At 54.6% G+C, this 10606-nt stretch overlaps 2 protein-coding genes and 1 pseudogene across 3 annotated transcripts, besides 1 other annotated feature; 2 read left to right on the top strand and 1 right to left on the bottom strand.

The window, feature by feature from the left end:
• Nucleotides 1-1061: 1061 nt before the first annotated feature.
• Nucleotides 1062-3188, top strand: NCS57_00699600 (uncharacterized protein; the record flags this gene model as incomplete). Its single annotated transcript, XM_053056861.1, has 3 exons — nucleotides 1062-1218; nucleotides 1632-2716; nucleotides 2769-3188. The coding sequence occupies 3 exons, from the start codon at nucleotides 1062-1064 to the stop codon at nucleotides 3186-3188; spliced, it is 1662 nt and encodes a 553-aa protein (XP_052913056.1).
• Nucleotides 3189-3712: 524 nt separating this feature from the next.
• On the top strand, nucleotides 3713-7018 carry NCS57_00699500 (uncharacterized protein; the record flags this gene model as incomplete). Its single annotated transcript, XM_053056860.1, has 1 exon — nucleotides 3713-7018. The coding sequence occupies one exon, from the start codon at nucleotides 3713-3715 to the stop codon at nucleotides 7016-7018; it is 3306 nt and encodes a 1101-aa protein (XP_052913055.1).
• A 493-nt stretch (nucleotides 7019-7511) lies between these two features.
• Nucleotides 7512-9767, bottom strand: NCS57_00699400 (annotated as a pseudogene). Its single transcript has 3 exons — nucleotides 9448-9767; nucleotides 8102-8959; nucleotides 7512-8046 (listed from the first exon to the last, which is right to left on the bottom strand).
• Nucleotides 7512-9767: a sequence feature.
• Nucleotides 9768-10606: the final 839 nt, after the last annotated feature.

Raw genomic sequence — 10606 nt, 5'->3', positions numbered from 1 at the left:
GTAGAGCGCTCCTGCTCTGGCAGTTTCTCACCTTTGGGCTCAGATATCAGAGATTCACTGGAGAAAGTAAGCAAGTAATGTCACTGTGTGTAGCAAATATTAGTCTCTGCACGGTCTTTGATTCGATGACGTTTTTGCAGTGCGTTTGGACTCATGGCGAGGTCGTTTGTTTGTTGTGCTTGGAGGTGAAGGGCCGTTGTTGAAGTTGTACGCGGGAGGTCACGTGAGGTCACATTGTCACCATATTATTGCGACGGCTAAAAAGGGGCCACCAGTTGAAATCGGAGTTGGGCATTACTGCTGTGGGGGGGATCCTGCGAACAGGTAGCGAGATATCGCTTGCTATGCATTCAAGGTTTGAATATTGTGGCCATTCTTGGTTATGACGGGTTCGGGGACGCGCAAGCAAAAGGTCTAAACTTGAGCGTGGTTCGATGTTGATGTACCTCCCTCCGCAAGGCAGTGTCCGAGGTTGACAAGCTACTCTCTGCCCAGTAGGTAGCACGACAATGCAAGGCGTTGACAACTCATCAAATTCTCTCTGGCTCAGCTGAGGTCATCTCGGCATTGTCGGTGACATTCACCCCATGAACCAACCTGACCCCCTGTCCTGCTGAATTTCGATTGACGAGGCCTCCGCCTGCTGGATCAAGTTGGCTTCCCCGCTCAACGACGCCATCACAGTGGCCTTTCCAGCGCCCTGCCTCCCTAGCGCAGTCCTGACGGGGCCTGACGGGTCCCTGGAGGGCAAAATCATGGCGGGCACATCAGTTAGAGGTGCAGTAGTGGTCGCCGAGTGCCTGGATCATGTCGTGCGCCAAGACCAGTCAAGGCCAGACTGAGCGCAGCAGTCTGTCACTGCCCGAGGTACGTACCCTTTACCCTTTTTCTTAGTACAATTAGACGGGCCCGTCTGTTTCGTGCCACGACGCCCGCGAGTCTCTGCTCCCTTTTTCCCTCCTTTGTCTGGGCCTCATCGCGAACTTCTTGACGGCACGGTACGTCAATTGAATTCAGGGTTCTTCGCCGATGCTCCCAGTGAGCTTGTACAGCCAGCAGCCATGATCTTGCGGTATCCAGGTCGCCTGGTGCGACGCCTTAACGGGCAGGTCAGCTTTGGTCACTTGGCACCTTGGACTGGCCCGCGGGCCCGTCATTGGGGGCCAAGCAGTGCTACAAGCAGGCTGCGCTTTTCAACACAGAGCGGCAAAAGGAGAGGTACGTATGGATGCTGATTTGTCTGTTTCTGCACATTCTATTTTTGTTTTGTTACTGTACGCTTCTGGGGCCGTGATTGCATATTCGTTCTGCATCTGCCGTCTTGTTCAGGGGTCCAGCTTCGGCATCTGGCTTCTGCCCAGTCCGGCATCAACTCGAGCCGTCACTGAGATCGGCTTATTTCTTACATCGCGGTGCTCAATATGCACCTCCCATGCAATTCATGAGCCCTGTTTCTGATTTTCAATATTTGGATCTTTGTCTGCATGTCTGTCAATGGCTGCTTCATTCCTGAGACCCATGGTCCTTCACAAGCAATGGATGCATTGGCTGCCATCCATGCCACTTCCTTACTTTACCATGTGGCAATGATCAACGTCCAATGCCGAGTAATAACTAACATGGGCGAGTAGAGGAAATCCCCGACGATGCACAGGGCCAACAAGGCCCCAACTTCTCTGCAGAGCCCACCCTGCTGGCTAAGATGGGAGAGTCGGCTGCCACGACTTTTGCATCCATACTGGTGCTGGGCCTTGGCTTTGCGGCTGCTGGTTACATCTATCACAAGTGCTACAAGATGCTTGTCCTCTCCAAGATGACTCGTGCTTTTGAGCCTGGTGATCCCGTCCTCGAACTGGCCGCCATTGGCAAGGATGTCCCCCATCAGCCTGGTAGTTCCAGTGAGCACTGGATACCCCGTCCAGAGCAGGAGCGTGTTGACGATATTGTCATGGGACGTAATGTTGGACACTACCATCTTTTGATTGGTGATAAGGGCTCTGGCAAAAGCAGCATGTTGATTGACGCAATGCGCAAAAATGATGGCGACGGCGTGGCCATGTTTGAAGCGCATGCCGACCTCGAAATTTTCAGGATTCGCCTCGGTAAGGCTCTCGACTATGAGTTCCATGAGGACTATATCGGAGGCTACTTCAGCGAGAGGGGTCCACGTGAATCCACGGCCTTGCTTGATATTGAGCGCGCCCTCAACAAGTTGGAAAAGGTTGCCATGCAGAAGCGACGAGAAAGGGGCAAGCCACTGGTCGTCATTGTTAACCAGATGCATCTCCTTCGCAACGATGAAGATGGGCGAGACCTTATTGAACTCTTACAACAGCGGGCTGAGCAATGGGCAGCCGCTAACCTGGTCACGATGGTCTTCAACTCTGACGACTACTGGATCTACGAGCGTCTGAAGCAGCTGGCCACCAGGATGGAGGTCCTCCCTGTCACTGACCTGCCTAAGCAGCAAGCTATCTCGGCCCTCCAGAGGTATCGTCAAAGATATTTCAGGGAGGATCTTGACAGTGCGATACTTGAGGAGATTTATGACAAGGTTGGTGGTCGTCTGAGCTTCTTGAACCGGGTGGCCAAGAGCAGAGATATGCTTGGAACCTGCGAGAAGATCAAGGACATTGAGAAGAGATGGTTCCTCAACCAATGCTGGATCCTCGGCCCTGAGATGGATGACGATGTTATGGATCAGCAGAAGTGGGCGGTAAGTTGAGGTCATGCTGATTGATCTGGATTTGACATTGACAATTGTCTAGGCCGCTGCCATGTGTCTAGCCAAAGCTCTAGTCGACAAGGAAGAGGAGATGTCACAAACTTACGACCCTGACGTCGGCCACATCCTTCCCACGTATCCCTTCCATATTGCTCAGCAGATCATGACGAGATGCGACTTTATTCGGGAGCTCGACAGCCTGAACCTGTTCAGCATCACCAGCCAGGCGGATGTGCGCGCGAGCAGCGTTCCGATGCACCGAGCTTTCAAGGAGATCTGTGCCGAGCCCAACTTTGAGAAGCATCTGGAGGGTACGATCCAGAGAATTGCCGACATTGAGAGTTTGGGCCGAACTCGCGAGCTGGTGGCCAAGGACTTGGTCCTGGGCGGCCAGTACGAGATCGAGCAGAACCGAAAGGGCATCACGGTGAAGCTCAAGGAGGCGGAGAAGGAAGACGATTAAACGCCTTCATGATTACTTGGTCACGTTCCTTTGGAGAGAAGTCAAGACTAATGACGTTGTTCCTTTGTATTTGGATGGATGGTTTGGGAAAAGCCGGGTCTCTCTGGAAACGGCTGGGAGAGAAGAGGTGAAAAGGCGCTGGGGGATGACTTTGGTCTCTGGTGAAGCGACCTGTACAACAGCTGACAGCATAGATTTCCTTGGCTCATGTCGACACAACTGTCAATTTCCCTAGAGTACTCGTAATGTTTAACAAGAAGTTATTTTGTAGTGCACCTTGGATCGTATCATTCGCTTCCATGGGAGCTCTGGCAACGGAGCTTGGTGACTTGATGCCTGACCCACAAGGCAGCAACCCCTGGTTGTCACGAAAACACCCAACACTGCAGCTCGCCTCAGGGTAACGCGCTGCCAGTTTTTTCCTGTAGCCCCACACCCTTTTTTCAAATCTCCTTACCCTACACATGTCCTCTTCGCGCGTGCTCTGAATAAGAGAAAAGACATCGACGCCTAGAAGCTCATCGATGTCGTCCAACGGCGCCGGCAATAGCAAGTGGCCTGATTTCCGGCTTGCATCAACCCTCTGGTCCCTCATGGGCTCACCGTCCAACGGGCCAGATAAGCAAACTCCCACCGACCGTGCCGAGAATCACGACCACGACCGCGAGCAACACCAAGAGAAGAACCCAGATGCCGACCGCGACGGCGAGCCGCAAGAGTCATATACGTCCGCCCAAGCGATGATGGATTCCGGAGAGCAGGCAATTGACGGCCTGGGCGGCTTCGATGGCTTCGAGCATGACCCCCAGGTCGACACAGAGGAAGGCGCGCAAGAAGACGACTTTGGCGCGCTCGAGATGTTCGACAGCAACGCTGCACAAGCTCCCTACTCCTCGCAAGTAAACGACGCGTCTTTTGACAACCGGGCCCCCGAGGCGATCATGGATGAGGATACACCTTCATCCCAGAACCGAAAATCCAAACGCGACAAGAAGGAGCGCAAGAAGAAGGGAACCACCACCGACAGTGCATCTCCCCAGATCCCGACCGAGGAAGAATCTTCGCGCAAGCCCAGAAAGTCCAAGAGAAAGGCTGCCTCGCCAGTCGAGATCCCCGACAGCCTCGGCGAAAACAATGCATCGACTGCCGACCAGGCCCAGCTCCAGGAAGCCTCAGCTGTTGAACTAAACGAAGAAAATGCCGTCCCTGCTACACAGCCAAAGCGCAAGCGCAAGGCCTCTGATTCCACCGATGGAAAGCAACGCAAGAAGCGGAAGCCCCATGATGACAAGGCCGAGTCACAGGACGTCGTACAGGGAACACAAGAAGGTGAAGAGCCTGTGCCGGCTGATCAACTCAACGGCCGCGACACTCAGGCCGCCTCATTTCTACGCACCAGAAACGCAACTCGCGCGGATGCAATCTATGATAATATTGCAGACGGTGCCCCCAATTCACCAAGCGATGCTCGCCTGCAGCTACGTGAAGCTCGTTCACGAGAGGGTAGTGCCCCCGTCAACGCACATCAGGACGAGATGGATGTCGATGCTCCCATCTCTCAGCAAAACCCTGGCGATGTCACCGATCGAGATCTAGGCACCGACTCATTTGCACTTAACGGCTCCGCCAACGCTGCTGACCATGATGTCGAGAACCTGGCTAGAGAAGCATGGAACGAGCATGTCAACGGACAAACTCACCCTGAAAACCAAGACCCCTATAGCCAGCCAGATATGGAGATCCCAACTTCAGCTCAGCGTCCCCAGGCTCACGATGTCTACGACGTTCCTGGCAGTCCCATTCAGACCCCCCATCCACCCAGCACCGCCCCCAAGAGAACGCGATCTTCGGCCAAGGGTTCTTCGAAGAAGGCTAAGCCCACATACTTTGAAAAGTCACCATCTCCAGAGGTACAGCAAGATGGACTTGCTCCCCTGCCATCACCTTCTGCCACGACACCCAAGCCCCGAGGTCGAGCTAAGAAGGCCACGAGACGTAGAAAGGTCGAGCCCCAGTCATCCCAACCCATGCCAGATGACGATGAGGAGGGTGAAGAGAGCAGCCAAGCGCGTCGCAACCGAATGTCCGGTTACACCCAGGGCCGCTTCAGCGACCAAGAGCTCGGCCGTATCGCACAAGCAGTTGAGAGCTACCGGGTAGAACACGACATGCAGCAGCACCAGCTCAACGAGATGATCCACGCCCCTGGAGGCACAACTGCCGGCGATGAGCATGCTGCCCTCTGGGTGCGCATCTTTGAGACTTGCCCAGACCGACACCGGCAGAAGATCATCAACATTACTCGCAAGAAATTCCACAACTTTGTTGCTCGTGGTACCTGGACTGTTGAGCAGGACACTGAACTTCGCGACCTGATCGAGATCCATGGCACAAAGTGGTCCAAGATTGCTGCCATCATCAACCGCCACCCCGAAGATCTTCGAGATCGCTACCGCAACTACATTGTTTGTGGAGACTCCCAGCGAAAGGACGCCTGGGACGAGACGGAGGAGGGCAACCTCACACAGTATGTGATGGAAGCTATGGGCGCCATTGACGAGTTGCGACGCATTCAACCATCCCGTGAGCTGCTTAAGAAGCCTTACGAGGAGCTCATCGATTGGCAAAACATCAGTGAGCGTATGATGAGAACACGAAGTCGACTCCAATGCATCACCAAGTGGAAGGCCATGAACATCAAGACCCATGGTAAGGACAAGCTGGTATCGACTCAACCTGATGCTCCCATCACGTTCCGTCTGGAGAAGGCCCGCCGACAAATCCAGTCGATGCCCGAGGAGGAGCGTTACCGCATGATCATGGCGATCCAAAGCTCACCCGCCATGGAGGAAGCAAAGATTCCCTGGCAACGGTTGGTTGACAAGCGATTCCGCAACAGCTGGCATCGTCCGACCCAGATGCTTCTGTGGCGACGCCTCAAGCAGACCGTCCCCAATTGGCAAGAGAAGAGCGTGCGAGACTGCGCCCAGTTTCTCTCAGACGTCTACAACCAGACCGGCCAACTTCCCAACGTCGATGATGACCATTTCGACGACGCCGATGAGATGGTGTTTTTGAACACTATTCCCAAGGCCACCGTCCCCGGCTCACAACACGCGAATCACAATGCCGATCCCGTTAGTGACACTTTCATTCGCGAGGAGGAAAACGTTGAGCCCCAGTTGGGCGAATACCCCATTCCCGATGAGCATATTCAACCTGACCTGCCGATCGAGCCAATGGACCATGTCGAATCATCTGTGCCCATGGCCATGATGGAGCCGGCCGCTCCCGATGCCCCTATTGCGCCTATCGAATCCGCCGACATTGATATGGTTGATCCAGCTCTCGCCATAGAGCCCATGGAGCCGATTGAGACTACTCAATCCGTGGAGGCTGTAGAGACGGCCCAGCCTGAAGAGACACCCCAGCCTGAGGAGACTGTCCAACCCGAGGAGCCCACTGAGACTCTCGATTATGTCGAGCCCGCTCCCCCCAAGGCAACCCGCACCGCGAAGAGGACAGGAATGGGCAGGGCGAAGGCACCAAAGGCCCCCAAGGCGCCTCGCAAGTCGACAGTCAAGTCCACCCCTTCCAAGCCTACTCCCGCCAAGCGAAGCTCCCGACGCCACACAGCTGCCTACCAGGACCCTACCGAGGATACCGGGGCGCAATCTGCCGAGGCACAAGAGGTTGAGCAGCCGCGCCTGCGTAAGAGAAGGGTCCTCTCCAGGTTCCGCTCTATCAATGCCGTCGAAGAGGTTGACCCCAACGATTCGGACAGCGTGATGGATGATATGGAGGATCTTCCTGCCCGTGTCGCTGTCTAATGAATGATGGATGGTGGTGTAGGGGGCAGAGGAGATGCGAGTGCCTACTTTGAGGCTCAAGAAGTGCTTAGATTTTTGGACCGGATTCAGATGGGGACTATCATAGCATGCATGTATGAGTAGCGATAGCGAGGGATGTTAGCAGAGAGCTAAGCGTGTAATTAGAGGTCTCTCAGGGTTGCTCTGTTCTACTGATGGGTGACAAGGAGACGTGTCAACGACATTGTTTTTGTAAGGAACCGTTTTTTCACGAACAAAGAACTTTCTAGTCACAATTTAAATTCATTATCACGAACACTGTGATTCTACGTGTCTTTGAGGGGGTTAAGTTTTGAAGTTTGTAAAGTTTTGGTATCATATCCCATCATGCCCTACTTGATCATCTACTAAAGCACCGGTTTTTGAAGCCCCCATACGGGGCAGATCATTCAAACACATCTCCTGCTCCAGACTCCACTGCCGGATATCCCATCCCTAAGCAAAGCCTTGCAACTCAACGAATCTCGGGGTCACGCATGAAGTCGGGGATAGACAGTCCTCCGGCTCCGGGTTCATACTGAGCTGGATCTCTCTGCACACTGCTGACTCTGACCCGTCCAACGTCTCCCTCAGCACGGCGAATGGCGCCATCCACAAGGCCGACGGCGTCGCTGACGGGGTTTCCATCGCGGCCGGGGGCGAGGGCGGATTCGTTGTCGAAGGAGTAGATCTTGATGCCGCGGAGGTGCGTGTCCTTTCCGTTCTGGTGGTTCTCGAGGATCTGCATCTGCAGGACCCAGGCGACGAGGGTGTTGCCGTCAGGGTCGCCGCCAGCGCCGGCGACGGGGACCTGCTGCCAGCCGACGGGGTTGTCGAGGGCCATGGTTGCGAACTCGATGAGGTTGTTCTCGCCGGTGCCGGCCTTGAAGACGACCTTGGTTGGGGTGTACGACTCGTCTTCATTATAGTCCACATAGAAACGAATGTCGCGGATGTCGACGCGGCGAGTGAAGTACATTGTGAGCTTGTGTGGCTGAGGGCCGTCGGACCTGAGTGTGTCAGTTGCTGTCGCATACGAGCGGGTGATGAGGGGTGGAGACTTACTGCCAGTACATCTTGAGATCGTCACTCTTGAGCTCTTCAACACCGTTGCCGGGCTTGTGGCTGCTGACGGTGAAGCGGGCAAGGTTGGAGATTTCCTTGAGACCAGCGGTGGCTGGGTCGATAAGATGGGCAACCTCCTCAACGTCTTCGTCCTCGGCGGGCTCATCTTCCTCCTCGATGCTTGTGGTTTCGGCCTCGTACTGCTCGGGAGACATGGCCTCGTCGTCATCAATCTCCTCCTCCTCATCGTCGACTTGCTCGGCGCCTCGGTTGTTGTAAGGGCTCGGGATCTGAGGGGCGGCGGTGGTGCCGGGACGGGCCATGCCCAGGACGCTGAGGTCGGGCTCAGAGCCCGAGTCGTCGGAGTCGAGGAGAGGCATACTCAAGCGTGGGTGATCAGCGGGCTGAGCAGCTAGCATGTCGTTAATTTCCATTTCAACTTCATCCATTGCCTGTTGGAGTTGTTCTTCAATGGCCGAGTCGATGAGATCGAGAAGAGACTCGTCCAACTCGACACCGTCAGTGTCGATCAAGTCAAGGTCTATCAAGCCGGTGCCCGGAATGATTGCACGACGCACAGTCTCCGAGTAGCCAGTCAAGTTCTCAACAACTTCCTCGACAGCGGCGATTTCCTCGTCAACGTAGATGGGAGCGTCCAGCGCGTCGATGGAGGCGAGGAACTCGGCCTCCTGAGCAATGGCCGAAAGATTCTCCTGGCCTGTCGAGTAGAGAGGGATGTTTGTGCACCGGTCTTGGCGGTTGAGACGACTGTTGCACTTGATAGGAAGTTCTTGAAGGGGAGCTCGCTTGAGGGGCTTCTTATTCTTGAGGGGAGTGTGCCGAACGTTGGTGGAACGGCTGCGGAGAGCAGGCATGTTTGTGGATAGATTGCGGATTCTTCAAGTGATTGGTGTAGAAAAACGAGCAATCGAAAGAGGTGATCTTGCGTGAAGAAGAATTGAAGATGTGTGAAGTTGAAGAAGATGAATTGGATGGTGGAAAGTGTTGAGTGTGTGAAGTGGTCGAGGAGAAGAGCAAGAGGTGGGAGAAGGGTGAGAACCTTTCTGGTGATTTTTGCAATCATCCGAAAAGGGAAGATTCCAAAGTCCAAATGAGGTCATATCCTCGATGCCAGTGACAGATAATCATCATCAACAGCTTCAGGCGCATTTCAACTGGTAGATGCGCTGCATCCAGAGGCGTCACTTTGTATTTGTACTAACAGGGGGTTTGGCACTGGCAAAGGCTGCATGAACGACACTGCAACTGGCAGTGCAATGCAAGCGTGGGGCAAAATACTTCCAAAAAGAGATCGGACGAAAATGAAGAAGAAGAGGTAGACATACTTACTTCTATATAGCCGAAACGGGTTCGGAGGAGGTGCTCGACGACGCCGTTGATCGGGAGGCTGATTGGGCGTCCGATGCAGCGCAGCAGGTGCATCAGGGGTTACCAGCGCCGCCGCGGGTGATGCCCCCTGGGCCGGAGGAAGTCTAGCAGGGCCGCTGGGAGTTCCAGCGGGTGAGGATGTGTTCGGTATGGTACCTCCAGGTCCTTGAGGGCTTGAAGCGGCGGCGGCGTTGGGAGTGGTATGGGCAGCAGCTACATGGCGGGCACGCCGCGAACCCCGCGTGATATCCATGGCAGCAACAGCAGCAGTAGGCGCCTACCCGATGAACGGCAAACACGTGCAACGGTTTGTGGCAAAGGGAACCTGCACTGCAGACTGGCTGTCCTATCCTGTCCTGTCACTGCAAGGCGGCAGTCAATCAATGTCAATGGCGACTGGCAGGACTTGCATGCGCAATTCGATTTACACGCGCGGGTAGGGGAGAAAAGTGACGTGAGTGGGTGGTTTGTCGTTGAAGCGTTGACGCGTGGTCACGTGCCATCTTCACCCACCATCATCTGCTCTGTGTTAGTATCAACCTCAACACCATCTCAATCATCAAAACTACATGTCACCACTCTTGGGCATCACCGTCCCTTGCTCCTCTTGCGTGATCAGTTCCACTTCCCCTCAATGAGATAATTTACCCCTCATGACCTGATTGAAGCTCACTCAAGCGAGCTGTGCGCTTTCATCCTGACCCCAGAGTAAGGGTCCTGATACCCCGCCAAACCAACCTCTTTTCTGCCTTGCCGATGAAGCCATTCCCCTCTATCCCCGCATCCAACTAGCCTCTTGGCCGTTGGTCCCTTTGAGCAGAAGCTAGATTTCGACCTTTTTTCAGGATTCGATCCAGTCCCTGCCACCGACCGCTACTTACGCGAGATGCATTGCCAACTTTGAGGTTGTCTTGCTGTGGGTCGAGAGCCACATTATGCCTCTTCCGGAGCCGAATACATCTCGGAGGCTTCGGACTTTGCTTTTCGCCGCCACCCGGCATCCCATCACATTGAAGTCCAGGGTTTCCACTAACTGGTCCCAGATATCATCACGCCTTGATGATCTTCGATGCCGTTGCATTCGATTCAGAGTCTTCCTACAGTGAAATCAATGAG

The sequence above is a fragment of the Fusarium keratoplasticum genome, chromosome 5 (genome assembly GCF_025433545.1).
Source record: "Fusarium keratoplasticum isolate Fu6.1 chromosome 5, whole genome shotgun sequence".
NCBI classification, from domain to species: Eukaryota; Fungi; Ascomycota; class Sordariomycetes; order Hypocreales; family Nectriaceae; genus Fusarium; species Fusarium keratoplasticum.
The sequence above is the reverse complement of the archived record's forward strand: the minus strand, read 5'-3'. Positions and strand labels throughout refer to the sequence as shown.